Source organism: Rutilus rutilus (genome assembly GCF_951802725.1).
Source record: "Rutilus rutilus genome assembly, chromosome: 21".
In the NCBI taxonomy this organism is placed as follows: Eukaryota; Metazoa; Chordata; class Actinopteri; order Cypriniformes; family Leuciscidae; genus Rutilus; species Rutilus rutilus.
This window is the reverse complement of record NC_140226.1, coordinates 12,037,846-12,052,352: the sequence shown is the minus strand read 5'-3', so window position 1 is coordinate 12,052,352 and position 14,507 is coordinate 12,037,846. Positions and strand designations below refer to the sequence as shown.

Sequence of the window (14,507 nt, the reverse complement as noted above, 5' to 3'; positions counted from 1 at the left end):
TTTTGCCGTTTTCCCGTGGTTTCCAGCGAAGGTATTTAGGCGACGAAGAGAAAAAAAAAATTGAATGGCAAAGCCTAGTCACATCTAACGTTAGTCGGCTTGTTTTCTCACAGATTTTACCCGACGACTTTTACTTAAACTAACCACTCAAAACCGATCACTTTATAGTCAAAAACTTATAACTCAGTTTGAAGGGAAAAGTCGCCTCACATATTGTTGCGGAACTAACCCGAAGAACTATTTAAATCGCCATAACAGCTTCACTATATTTAGCTCAACCGTCACAATTTGATTGACAGGCGTCAATAAACATCATAACTGTCAGTTTGACGTTCCTCTAACTCAGATACTTCGGTAAATACAGTGTTAAGTGAGGGAAAACGGGGGTTAGTGGATGGTGGAGGGGCTGACATGGTGCAGGACGGTGTGTGAGCTATGATGGCGACGTGACACACACACACACACACACACACACACACTGAGTGAAGCGGGAAGGAAACACGCAGGGTTTGAAGGGGTTATGTTTTCCTTCAGTGACTCCGTGCTTTGTTTTTACATCATCAAGACATCGTAAGTGTCTCAGATTGGAGGTAAAGTCACGGTGAGGCAGTTAAGGCTTTGTTTTGATGGGTTGGTCTTGTTTATTTGATCATTTTGAAAGGGATAAGGACGAGAAGTGGCTAGCTGCGTTAGCTCCTTTAGCATTTTCTCTGTTCTGTGTGTTTGTGTTGTGCTGTCAAATTCTTCACACACATACATATGACACGTTTTTTTATAGCACATGGCGCCAGATCGTGACTGTTTCTTTCTGCTTGTGTGTTGTTCTGTTTCAGCAGTCGAAACCAATCGAGCTGGACTCCCTCAAATAGCCATCAAGATGAAGGTGAGTCTCTGCAGTTCTGATAGGCGACGCCTCCCTAAATGAAGCCCAGCAAGCATTTGGAACAACACACTTAAATGAATAAATCACACATGGATGGGTTTTTTGTAGAATAGCTGACCAGGGATGGTCAGAGAAGCTCAGTAGTTCAATGATTGAGGTAGTCAGTCTCTGTAAGTGCTTTCTGAATAACCAAGATAGTACTTTTCACAACACTTAAGTGCTGTTTTTGCTCATGCTTTTCATAACCGTGACCGTGCACAGAGCAAGTGTTGGTATGGATCTGTCTATGCACCTTAATAATATTTACACTGTTCACAGGTAGCAGATGAACCTGCCTACCTGACTGTGGGGACGGATGTGAGTGCAAAGTACCGCGGTGCCTTCTGCGAGGCAAAAATCAAGACTGTTAAACGCATGGTGAAAGTTAAGGTATGTTTAATCTGTCTGATATAAGTATGTATTCATCATGCAAAGTCAATTTTATTTGTATTTTCAAAGTAGCTTTACAGCAATTCATTTGCTTAATGTTTATATCATCTTAATTCCTTATAGTCACAATTTAATGATACAGTTTATATTTTGCGATGACGTAAACAATTATGTTGTTGAGGTTTGCTATTTAGTACATTGCTTTACTTGAGTATACTGTATGCATGTGGATACAGTTGGATGTAAAATGTATGCAAGTATATTTTAAGTATTTCCCCTGGTAATAAAATTGTTTACATTTTGTGATGGTAAATCAAGCTGTTGAAATTAGCCTCATACTATTTATCACTTTGAAATGTATACTTTCAAAACTTTGTCCCTTTTAAATAGTCCTTGGTGTGTGTTTTCAGCTAACAATCATCTTTGAGCTTTATATATTAGTTTAAAAAAATGTGAAAAGTGAAAAAGTTCAGAGTACACATGCGGCTTATGTCAAGCCAGTGTCAGATGACATAGAGGATAAACAAAGTTTTCCAAGTGTCATTTTCTGTTGGTGACAATGCAGAGATTTGTTTATATAAAAGGGTTATGTTGCTTTTATGCAGAAGTGTTTGGTGCATTTTACACCGCAAGCTTCAGTAACGAAGCAGGCCAAAGGAAGACCACCTAATAATCCTGCTTTGTGAACTAACTCTGCAGACCATTCAAACTTCGGCTGTGCAGAACGCCCATCTTTTCAAATAGAGTAGTCTAACAGTAAGCTTACAAATGGCTTAATTTTGATCAGCACCTACCAATCACAAGTATGCTGTTTTAGGGTTAATCCACATACTGGCATTTTTGCGAGATCTCAATGTTTTGTTTTCTCTCAAGGTCTTGGTTTGTGGCAGTACTTTAACTTAGTGAAACATGACAACCTTGAGTAACACATACCTGAAGTTTGTGTTGCACATTCTCAAGTTTGATTGCAAGGAAATAGTTTCTCTTTGCATTGTATGTAGGCGCTCACTAAGAAGCTTGTTTGAGAGAGATCATGAAGAAAATGCCGTCTGTTACATAACCAGATTACTTCACCTTCACTGAGCTGGATGGTTACTGTCTTACCGTCCATGTCACTTTCACCTTCATGCTTTGGTGCTCTTTTTCTATATATTTTTTACCTTTTTTTTTTTTTTTTTGTAGGTTATGCTTAAAGGAGACAGCACCTCACAAGTTGTCCAAGATGACCAAGTCAAAGGACCCTTAAGGGTAAGAGAGACTTTTTTTAGACACTGACTTCAATTCAGTTAAATCAATTTTCCTGTAATGCTTTTTATAAATGTTTTGTCTTGCACATGCAATATTTACTAGAAGGTGCTGCTTAGTTGTAGCCATGTTCAAAATGAACTTTTCCCCACAACTGTTATTGCAGAGTGAACTGAGAAAATTAACTTATGGTCATGACTGGAATATTGTTTAAAGAAACTGAGCACCTTGTGCACTCTTATGAGGCTAAATATTGTAGCTCATAGACAATGTTTAATTCTAAAACAAGAAAAGTTGTAGAATTATTATTATTTTTAACTGAACTCTGTTTGAAATTTGTCCTATTTGTGTCACAGCATTTTATTGCACAAAAAGTTAGGTAGTGCAATGATGTGTTCTGCATCTCTGGTCTCAGGTTGGCTCAACAGTGGAAGTGAAGAGCCCAGAGGGTGGACTTAGCGAAGCTGTCATCAGCAAACTCACAGATGCCAGCTGGTACACTGTGGGTACGTACAGACACAGCTGACTAAATCTCCCTAGAATTAATTGCACATACAGTACCACTCTTAGGCCCTATAATTGATCTTCAGTAAACTAAATTTGTCATTTACATTTTAATGTTTTTTTTCCTCTCATGGTCATTGCAGTTTTTGATGACGGGGATGAGAAAACCCTTAGAAGAACGTCACTGTGTCTTAAAGGCGAAAGACATTTTGCAGAGAGTGAGGTAAATGTAAAAAGTAAATTGAGTGTGAGGTGTTATCTGCATCATGTGTCTTGTGGTTAACGCTTTTCCCTGGTTTTCTCTCTCTCTCTCTCTTTTTTCTGCCTATCTCTCTCTGTAACAGACTTTGGACCAACTGCCCCTTACTAACCCAGAGCACTTTGGCACTCCAGTCATTGGAAAGAAGACAAATCGGGGTAGAAGGTCTTCTCAGGCAGTGTGAGTATTTGCAGTCCTTTCCTCTTTGTGCTATCTAGATGTACGAAGTGTATATGAATATCATTCTTGGATTAATTCCTCATATTCTTCACAGTTTACAAGTCCACATCATAGTGTCTTGCACCCAAAACATTTTCATTCAGGGATCATTTTCCCACTTTCGTTCAAATCCCCTCTTTATTTTAAACAGGCTTTTGCTAATGTACATTTAAGTCTTCAGTTTGTAAATTATCTCTGATTGCAGTGGCTAAATTCATATTGAGCTTGTTATAGAACACTTCAGAAGCCCCGTTTACACCGCCAGCGATTTTTGTCGCTGTATGTCGTTGTCTCTGTACTGTGTAGTTGCTTGTGGGCGTTCCCAGTGCTGTCGCTCTAATGTTATTGGTAGACTGCACGTCTGACCATATCTATAGACCTTATGTAGCCCCGCCCCTTTTCAGCGCTGTGCTCGTTATGTTTTGACTTCCGGTCTGTATTTTCATAGCGAACTTGCATATTTATGAATTAATAAATTCAGTTAATTCAAGTTAAAAGACAATATTCTAAAGATAGCTGCGCCCTTGTTTCTCTGGCGCATAAGGTCTACAGAAAGTACAATCACAAGTGATATATAAAACAAAGATATCATTCTGATCTGATGAGGAATTAGGCTTAAAAGATTTAAAAGTAATGTTATGCTGTTGGAGAGTGTTGTTATATTAACCACAGCAGTGCTCAGTGCATTAAATCATTAACTAGAATAACGATTGATCAATCAACAAATTAAACTCACTCATACTGTCAACAGTTACTAAAACGTCATTCGAATTTGACAAATAATCATTTTTCTTGTTCCTAATAATCAACATAATGCAGGGGAAACTGTAAAATGAAGCAGCAGTGTTAAACTTGCATCATACAATTACAACACACAAGCTATGAACGTATCAATCAAACTCACTAAGACTGTCGACAGTTTGTTTTCCATGCATCATTTTATTATATCCATGTTTGTGGTTACACAGTCAAATCATATAAAAGAGTGAAGTCACTCCGGAACGCTGTTCTGTCTTGCCTGCAGTCGAGACTCGAGACACTGAGCTTCACTGACAGTCTTCACTCCTATTGGTTGTTGCTCGTGAAATTCGCTTCTCATTTGCATAAAGTTGAAATTTCTGAACTTTTGTCGCATGTCTCACGTCGCTTGTCACGCCCACATTCACCAACGGTTACTATCGCTCTTGTCACCGGCCCTCCATTGAAATGAATGGGATCATGTTGCTTTGTCGCTGCGTGTCACTAGTGGTGTGAACGGGGCTAAAGTCTTGCTTTGCTGTTACAATTAGATCCTACATCCTCAGTCAGTGTTTAAACTGATGATTCCCAGTTTGTTTTTGAGCTTGAATTAACATTATTCTAGCTTTTTTTATTCCACTTTCTATTTTATTTATTTCTGTCAGGGTTCATATGGTCATGAAAAACCTGGAAAAGTCATGAAATAAAAAAAAATTGCAATATCCAGGCCTGGAAAAGTCATGGAAATTTGTTTCAGAATATTTATATAATAGAATATATGTTTAAGTGATAATACGGGTTAAACAAACTACAATATTTAACGTTCATTCGATCCATTCGACTGCGGCAATCCATCAGGTTTGTTTTTGCGACATTCTAACCAATCACACACATTTCTGTTGAGCTTATGAATGTGATGGCCAATCAATCAGAGGTGTTCAGGTTAGTCATTGCTGAAACGAAGAGTTTTGTTCAGTGCACGCTCTGACTAAAACTCGCAAATTCTCCCATCATAAACATAAACAACAAAGTGCAGATTCGATGTAAGAGATTCATGTCGCAGTGTAGTCAGCTTCTGTAATTTCAACGGGAGTGCTTGTGAGTACTTACACTCGCGCTAGACCTAAGTTATGGACGGCTTCACGATCGGTCACATTCGCTGCTCCCTTTCTGTATACAGTTTATTCCAGTTAATATAATTTATTCATCATGCTGATAAGATTTAGTCTTAATTTCTAAAAAAGAATTCATTAACTGTTCTTAGATTTTATTTGAACATGACATGCATCTTCCCCAAACACAATAACTTTTATGTATTCTATTAATCTACATTAATAATCATTATTACAATATCAAGAGCATTAATTGACAATAATGACCCTGTAAAGTGAGTTCCTGTTAATTTAATAATTCATGAGCAACATTAAACAGTTTGTGTAAATAAACATTTATGCTGTTTCAGAGGGAGCTTCTGTTCCACCTTTGTAGTGTAAAGATGGCTTTTGTTAATGATAAAATGTTATTGGTTACAGTCTATATTGTATTCTGATTGATTTAAGTAATTGGTTAAGTTTTTGACACAAAAGACAACAACAGGTAATCATAAAAATTGCACTAATGAAGGGGGAAAAAAGCCCCTGGAAATCAATTGCAAGGGGCCTCCTAATGGAAAAGTTAATTTCTGACCCTGGCATGGGGTAGCGTCTGGCAGTTGCAGTTTGTACTTGGTGTAAATTGCATAAAAGAAAAAATAAACTCTACTGTTTTGGGCTAATTCAAATAGGGACGTTATCTTGTTGTTGATTGAAGGTTATCCCGTGAGATTAATGGTAAATAGTAGGCAAAGCTGTTTTAAAATCTTCTTAGTTACCAAATTTTGTATTCCAAAAGTTTGTCTCTGGTACTGCCACCTTGAAAAGTTACTGTCTGTGTTTACTGGACACTTTTATTTACTTATTTTACATTGTTGCCTCCCCTGTATGTTAATCTGTTGATACACAGTGGAGTTCTGAGGGTCAGGCACAGTATTGTATCTAACCGTCTTACTGGCGTGTCAGCGTTTACTTTTTTTAATAAACCACATAGCTTGTCATTAATGAGTTGAGAGATGCTGTGATTTAGAAATTTTAACATGGATTTTTATTTTTATTTTACATGTACGACATTTCATGGAACGTTAGTCATGAATATTTGCCTCAAAAGTCATGGAAATTTATTGTTAGAAATGTGTACGAACCCTGTCTATTTTATTTATTTCCCTACATGCAAAAATACAGTTTTCTGGTCAGTGTTTTAATGTGAAAAGGGAGCATGTTTCAAACATTAGTGCTCTGTTTGATGAAATACAGTGCAGAAGATGAGAAGGAGTCTTCATCGAGTGAAGATGACGACGACGACAGGAGAAGGCTTAATGATGATCTTTTGGGGAAAGTTGCTTGCATTCAGAGTGGGTCTGATAGTGATTCCTGCCACTACGTCTTGGTGAGTCCTTTATTCATTTACAAACCTCTTTTAACTTTTGGATTTGAAATCCAGCTAGAGAGACGAGCTATGTTTCCGTCCACCTATTTTTATGTGCATTTTGTGAAAGCACATTAAAAAAAAAAAAGAATGGAAATGCCAAGATGCACATCAATTCTAAAAATGAGGCAAATATTATTTTATGCGCATCAAAAAAGTCATGTGACTGCGCGATGGGACGGCATAACTGAACTAACCAGTGGGGCGATCTCGTTGCACAGCATCTGAAATGTTGCTTAGGTAATTCTGAAGTGCCTGAGAAAATTCTTCCTTCTAGTGGTTCAGTATAATTACCTCCCAGAACTGTTTTACATGACTGCGTTCCCAGACAGCACACATCCACCCAAGTTAACATGACCAGGTTTATTGCGTTTCATTTGAGGTGCAAGTCATTTATTATATACGAAAAAAGAGCTACAGTGGCTATTACTGCAGCTAATAAAATTTTTCTTAGTGTTGTTTGAGACGAAAAGATCAAAATTGACACTTCCTGATAAACTGCCACCAGTGTATGGAAGCGCTGCTTTCCTCGCAAATGTTTTATGCGATATTCCAATTTTGCGCATAAGTTAAATTCGTAAAGAGACTAAACATGGTCTCTATGATTTGTGAGAGTAGTATTCTGAACTTATGCGACAGCTTTGTATGGGGAACAGACTGAAAGTTGTTTGCTGATAATGTTAAAGTGTTTGAAACTGTTGTATGGAAAAGATTGTACTCGGTAAACCCCCCCCCCCCCCCCCCCCCAAAAAAAAGTTGCACAAAAACTGTATATTGGTTTGGAACAAATTGAGAACATTATTTAAAGACAGAGCCAGTCTTGAAATGTTGTATTGCTGCTTTTGGGAAGTACTTGTTACAGCTTGTTGTTTGGGGGTTGCAAAGGTTGTTTTGATAATTTTTCTGACACCGACCTTTGACAAAAGTGCACTGGCTGGCAAATTTTTTTTTTTTTTTTTTTAAATATGCTAGCAGGGAAAGAATTAAGATCTTTCTGATTGAATATGTGTCAATGAAGACTAAAGACTCTGAAGACTGGCAGTTCTGATATTAATATAATTGAATGCTGTATTCTATACAGTTAAAGACTTGCTGTTTTCACTTTAAGATCTTTAATATTTTCTTCCTCTTTGAAGGTGATATCTCCAAGCTGCAATGATGACCTAACTGTCAAAAAGGACCAATGTTTAGTGAGATCATTTGCTGATTCCAAATTGTGAGTAGCATTGAAAAGTAGCTTTGACATTTACCATGAAGTAAAAATTAACATTGTAGTCTGTATTTTATCTGATAGCTTTGCTCATTAAGCAATTTCATGGGATCTGTAATAGAGATGTTTTGCTTTTTAATGTGATAATAAATTTTCTTAATTAGAAGAAACAGAAACATTTTCATGTTGTTACTATTCTATTTCTGATTTGTCACTGTTTTTGTTCTGCAGTCACACCGTGGCACGCAAAGATGTTCAGGAAGTAAACAATGACACCCTCTCTAAACCTGAATACTCACTCAAGAAAGGTATGAGACCCAAGATCAGCTGACCTCTAATGACTTGACTGTTTTACAGTCTTATCTCTCAAACACTCTTTCTTGTGTCTGTGTTTTTTCTGTTACCAGGGTTTGAAGCAGCACAGGTCTTTCTACAAGCCAGACAGGTCCCTGACAGCTGGAAAGTGGACTTGAGTGAGATTCTTGAATCCTCCAGCAGTGATGAAGATGATGGGGATGGGGATGGGGAAGGCAAAGAAGGCGAGGAGGAGGAACTGAAGAAGTCAGAACCAGAAGAAGTAAGACTCCAGTATTTCTTTATTTCTAATTCTTTACATTTTGCCCCAGAAATAGGGTTTCCTTTTAAAAGCCATTTGCCAAATGTTGAAAAATGTTTGGTGTTGCTGGTGAATTCAGAAGTTGTTGGGATTGGAAAATTGCAGTCCTGTCTTTCAAAATTGTGAGGTGTTTATTTTATTTTTTTCTTCCTTTTTGACTCATATTATGGTACTTTAATTTATACCCCTGCTTGGACCTTTGTTTCTTGGTCTCAGTGATTGGCATGTAGTTTTGCAGTGATTGCTCTGATGAAAGGGGCTGCCAGAGCTGGGCACCAGACGGACTGAAGCAATATGAGGCCATTCGAGACCAGTGTCGACTGAATGAGAGCCCCAGTGTTGGTATTTATGTTGATTTGTGAAGACATTCCATCGGCACTTTACATCTCATGTTCTCGTACACCTTGATTAAGCCCACTGAATGGTCTCAGCATGTGGGAAAGCCCCCAGGCTTCGGACAACAATGTCTCATTCTTCCTGCTCCCCGAGTTTGGACAAATGGCCATTTGCTTGGTTTTCCGACACGTTCCCATGGCAACCGCTCGTTCCTTTGGTTGTGAAAAGGCTGCGGGATTGGCTGAGGCCCAGTGGAGGTGTGCCAGTTTTGATGGTGGGCAGGTCTGAGCTCATCTCAAAGAGTCTTCTTTCCTCGCTGTAGAAGGTCCCGCATGTTGGACGATTATAAGGCCAGCATGTGAAAAGATAAGTGGAAACATTTGTTGGAAATGATGGGTTGCTTTTCTTTTTAATTAATTGTTTCCTCAGAAAGCCTGGACTAGAATTCTGTTTAGAATAAGGATGTGCAAAACTACATTTTTGTTTTTTACGATCAACTAGTTGCAGACTAAACTTTGTTCGTAGTTTTAAATTTGTTCACCCATAAATTTTTTTTTTTTTTTATTGTTTACTCCATGCAACTACCATTTTGTTGCTTCAGAAAGTTCATAAAGAGATCATAAATCGAATCCATATGAATTGAGCACCTGTTGTTTTGATTTATATATATATAAAAAAAAGTATATATAGTTAGTAAAGCACGGCTCGGCCAGACATGCGATTTAAAAGCGAGGTGTATAAGAGGGAATAACTCCAAGTGACCAATCCTGATTGGTGACGTCACTACACGCATTCTACCAGCATGGTTTTCTACCAGAATTCCTGGTCAAGAACGGATTGTAATCGTGCTGTGCCGTACCAGGCTCAAGTGGAAACACAACTGGAACCATTCCTTACCGTTTTTAGAACTGTTCGGCCCCGACAGTGGAAAAGCGGCTTTAAAATGCGGTTGTGACTTCAGGTGTTTGATTCAATGAACATATTTAAGCTGCTACTTGAATCTTCTGAATTAACAAAACCTTTCAGGATTCACACTTGTAAGCAATTGCTGTTTCGTAAAAAGTGACTGAACGCAGCAATACTAAAACGCCTCCTAACACTGCATAAACCTTATCTGTCATAAATAGTATTTATGTCTATTATTTGTCATGATTAGTTACGGTTATTATTTATTGGTAAATTAACCAAAGGATTAATCGTCTATTCAGAAAACATTAAATGTGTCATGTAACTACGAGGTTTGTAACAGTTACCCTGTTATGGGGTGAAATTGTTCATCCTGGCCTCAAGAGGGCAACACAGACAGGAAATGGTTTTAAGGTTGCAGGTAGCATAGAGGAAGAGAGATGGAAGCATGGTGATGGAATGGGTTGCACGAGGGTGAAAAAAGGCTGGAATCACATTGTGTTTAAGGAGGTTTGCAGAGAAGCTCACAGAGGACTCTGTAATGGGGCTTTAGAGGAGAGAAGAGAGTTGTGATGATATCTACTTCTTACCTGTGTTGGATTACGCAAGTGGAATTATTTGAAGTTATTGCATATCTTCACTGCCCGCTGGGTCATTGCAAAGACTGGGACTTTCTACAACATTCAGATAAGAAGATTTGCCTTAAAGACTGTATTTTTTTTCTCATACTGCAATTACACTTTCCATACCTCATTTTGCCTGTTTTTGTTTATTTGTGTTGCAGTGGTTTGGGGAGTATTGTTACATTATCCTGGGCAGGGTGGGAATTATGTAATTTTAGGGGCAAGGCCATTTGGCCTCCACCTTTTTTTTTTTTTTAGGGGCACCAAGGCCATATGACAGGGCACAAAGGCCATCGTACAATTCGATGGTTTTCCCATTCAGATTGATACCATAACATCCTAATTTGGAATAAGACATGGATTATGACTTTTTTAATAAAAAAAAACATTTTTTAATGAGAGAGAGAGAGAGAGAGAGAGCGCCATTACATCCAGAAGGTATACACCCTCACACAACAATAGAAACAACACAAATGCCAATAAAAGCATTCAGAAACAACACAAATGCCAATAAAAGCATTCAGAAACAACACAAATGCCAATAAATTAATAATTTCCTGCATTGTCGAACGCTCTTCTTCATGTGTTTCAAATATGGACTATAATGTTCAGTAGAGCGCCCTCAGGCTGCTGGTATGAATTGAAAACACAGCACATCAGTATACAGCGCTCATAATGATTACATCGACGCATTTGGCTATAAATTCAATAAAATATTATTCCTGTCAATAGAAATCTGATGTAAACTGAGAATATATCAATATTTCTCCAAATCTGCACACTTTTGAGCTAAAAGCCGTGAGGGACGTTGTTTTGTGAATCGCTTTCATGACGACAGCACAGGAGTTTTTTATGAATGGGAGCGTCTGACGCTCATAATTCATATTAAAGGTATCGACTCATTTTTGCATTTCATAACTCCTGACACAAATTAAGACATAACTGTCAATATAAATTTCTCAGAATACAATAGTGTTCAAATACTGAAACGTGAGTCTTATATCTTTTTAATGATGTAAGTTATAGTTTGTCAAGGTAATAACATTAAATCTTATAGTAACTAACTTTGAACTATTACAAAAAAAAAAACGCTTCAGTGCGCCGACGCCGTTACCTCTGGAACCTTGCATAGGGCCCTTTTCTGAAAAGAATAGAATAGCAAATAGATTTTGATATTTTTAGGTCAGTCATATAATGCAGGTCTATGGTCACGGTCTAAAAGAGCAGCCATCCACAGAGTCCAAATTAAAACAATTCCCCATCGTCCAAATTAAACAATTCCCCATCATAAGTACACATTGATGGCCTAAGACACGAAACGAGCGGTTTGTGTGAGAAAACGAACAGTATTTATATAGTTTTTACCTCTTGTAACAGCGACGTCCAAGTGATCTGAGGGCGCGCGCGCTTCCTGCTGTGTGACGTGTGCGCAGACTGGTGCATAGATAGACATATAGATTTCGCCTTGGCTACGGCAGTTCATGAACGAATGCCGTAGCCAAGGCGAAATCTAGTGTATATATCTATGCCCCAGTTTCGACAACAGAGTGTCGTTCTTCTGTTGGTGCTGACGTTACATGCTTCTTGCACTGCTGTTTTGATGCGTGAGATCATCGATGTGATTATGACACTGCACCTGCGCGAATCCACAAACTAATTGAAGTTCAGAGACTACTTGGGTGGAACTTGGACAGGGCCAGGGCACACAGGCCACTGTGGCCGTACGATGATTTTTTTTTCACGGGGCATGAAGGCCAAAGTGTAGGGCAACGGCGGCCATGGCCGCGTGGCCGCGGTATAATTCCCACCCTGATCCTGGGTACTCCATTCCATCAGGAAACACCATATTTTCTGTAGCAACACTTTATTATTTTGGGTTTAAGTTTGATTTTTATATTTGTTTGTTTTCAGTATTGAGCTTGGTTATTTGCAATGTTGTCTTGGGTTTCATCAGTATGTTTTAGGGGTGTAACGATACCCTAATTTCACGATTCGATACATATCACGATACTGAACTCACGATACGATATTATTGCGATACTCCAAGACATATAATAAAAGTTTTAAGAAAAAATGTACTGTTGATTAAATGCTAAATTTGATATAACATTGTGGGTGTAAATGAATAGGCTTGGACAATGGTGACACCAGAATAAATATATTCATGATTCTGAACCTGAAAATACAGAATTATTTTAGACGAATATGCTTGCACCCTGTCACTGGCTAGATATATTTAAAGTAATAATTATGATTTAAAATAATCCCATTATTATATTCAACATAATATATTGTAGTTTAATGTAGTACTGACTCTGAAAACTTATTTTTTTTCTCACAGGGTAATTTTTATTTTGGGTGAACTATCCACGATACATATTGTCACTTTCCACGATACATATTGTTGCATTTTTGTATTGCGATATATTGTGACACGATATATTGTTACACCCCTAGTATGTTTCAAATTCAAGTTTCAATACTATTTGTATTTGTTTTCACTCCCTTATTGAGACTCTTAGTTATTTAGAAAAGTGAATTCCCCTTTTTATGTAACAAAGTCTATGAAACAAAAAGGCGAGACAGTTACAGGTTTTTAGGCAAAATTTACAGAATTTCAGCTCTTTGCAATGAACAAATCAAACAAAAGTAATTGAAATAGCTCAACACAAATGTTTCAAGTGGTTTCCCCAAATTCAACTGAAAATGCGACTTTTAAGGACTTCTGCAGTCTCAAAATGATTCAACCCCTCCATGGCAAGTATCTTTAGTACTTAGTAGAACACCCTTTTGCTGTTATGACCTGCTGCAAATGATGTGTATAACCAGACACCATCTTCTGGCAGCGTTTCTGAGGAATCTTAGCCCATTCCTCATGAGCAATGGTCTTCAGTTCTCTTAACTTTTTGGGACCATTCTTTTGTCATTTTAAAGGTTGAATTTGGGGAAACTACTTGAAGCATTTGTTGTTGATGCCATTTCAATTATGTTGGTTTGATTTGTTCATTCCAAACTGCTGAAAGTGTAAATGCTGCCAGTAAACCTGATTTGCAATGGGGGTTGAATAATTTGTATTTTATTTGTATAATTTTATACCTACAACCAAGTGCATTTTAATTACAGTAGTAACTGTAAAGTGTGTGTATATTAATATAATTACTAAGCTCTTACCAGGTAACATTTAAGTCAGTGTATTTTTATTTTTAATTTAGTTATTATAACTTCTGCGTTACTTTTGTTTTTAGATTGTAATGTTGTTAGAATTTAATGTGATTTTCAGGTTTTCTTTTTTTGTCTTTAGCTGATCACAAGCCTGACTAAAACATTTTAAAATGTCATTGTGTCCATTACCGCCATTTTGTCTATACTTGTATGCTGCCAGTTTAATCCCATTCAGAAACGAATTATGTTTATGAGCTGGTTCTTTTTAATAAATCAAAAAACGCTTATGAATCTGTAGGAGTGGTTGATCAACTAATCTCACTTTCAGTCACGTCCAACTCTGACAACTTCTATTGTGTTCTGCATTTAGTAAGACTTAAATTGGTGCAATTACTGACTTGTTGTTCTTATGACAAATGTGTAGCCTAATTTAAGATACGTTCCACAACATACTTTGTTTCTAATAATTCATTTTTATAAAATAAATTGAGTAAAATAGGACTAATAATGTTTAAGTGTTAAATGTTTAAATGTTGCATTTCGTTTCTCCGATAATACTTGATCTTAATTTAGTTAAAAGAATTGTTTTGGGCTGGCACGATTCCTTGATTAAATTTGAGTACTCTATTTTAAAAAAATCCTCACTTGCAATTTGTCTATTGCGTAATCAGCAAAATACCAGAAGTCAGTAGCACATTCCACAGAGGAGAATCCATGAACCGCATTATTAGACCATTTTCTAGGGCTGGACGATGTATTAACCATTTAAAATCATACTACAGAATAGATAATGCTATTGAGAATTCACAAAGACTACAATTCTATACATTTATTTATTTTATATATTTGCACTTTAG

At 37.3% G+C, this 14,507-nt stretch overlaps 2 protein-coding genes across 2 annotated transcripts in view; both read left to right on the top strand.

The window, feature by feature from the left end:
• LOC311280709 (proteasome subunit alpha type-3) overlaps positions 1 to 14,507 on the top strand; it is a 66,411-nt gene that overhangs the window by 14,119 nt on the left and 37,785 nt on the right. The window lies entirely within an intron of this gene.
• The window catches only part of arid4a (AT-rich interactive domain 4A), a 31,902-nt gene that overhangs the window by 555 nt on the left and 16,840 nt on the right, over positions 1 to 14,507 (top strand). Inside the window, exons 2-11 of the mRNA XM_084393091.1 lie at positions 834 to 883; positions 1,202 to 1,312; positions 2,495 to 2,560; positions 2,973 to 3,063; positions 3,205 to 3,284; positions 3,406 to 3,500; positions 6,626 to 6,758; positions 7,934 to 8,013; positions 8,239 to 8,315; positions 8,415 to 8,584. Coding sequence (XP_084249217.1) covers positions 878 to 883; positions 1,202 to 1,312; positions 2,495 to 2,560; positions 2,973 to 3,063; positions 3,205 to 3,284; positions 3,406 to 3,500; positions 6,626 to 6,758; positions 7,934 to 8,013; positions 8,239 to 8,315; positions 8,415 to 8,584 — 909 coding nt within the window. The 5' untranslated portion in view covers positions 834 to 877. The remainder of the gene's footprint in view (positions 1 to 833; positions 884 to 1,201; positions 1,313 to 2,494; positions 2,561 to 2,972; positions 3,064 to 3,204; positions 3,285 to 3,405; positions 3,501 to 6,625; positions 6,759 to 7,933; positions 8,014 to 8,238; positions 8,316 to 8,414; positions 8,585 to 14,507) is intronic.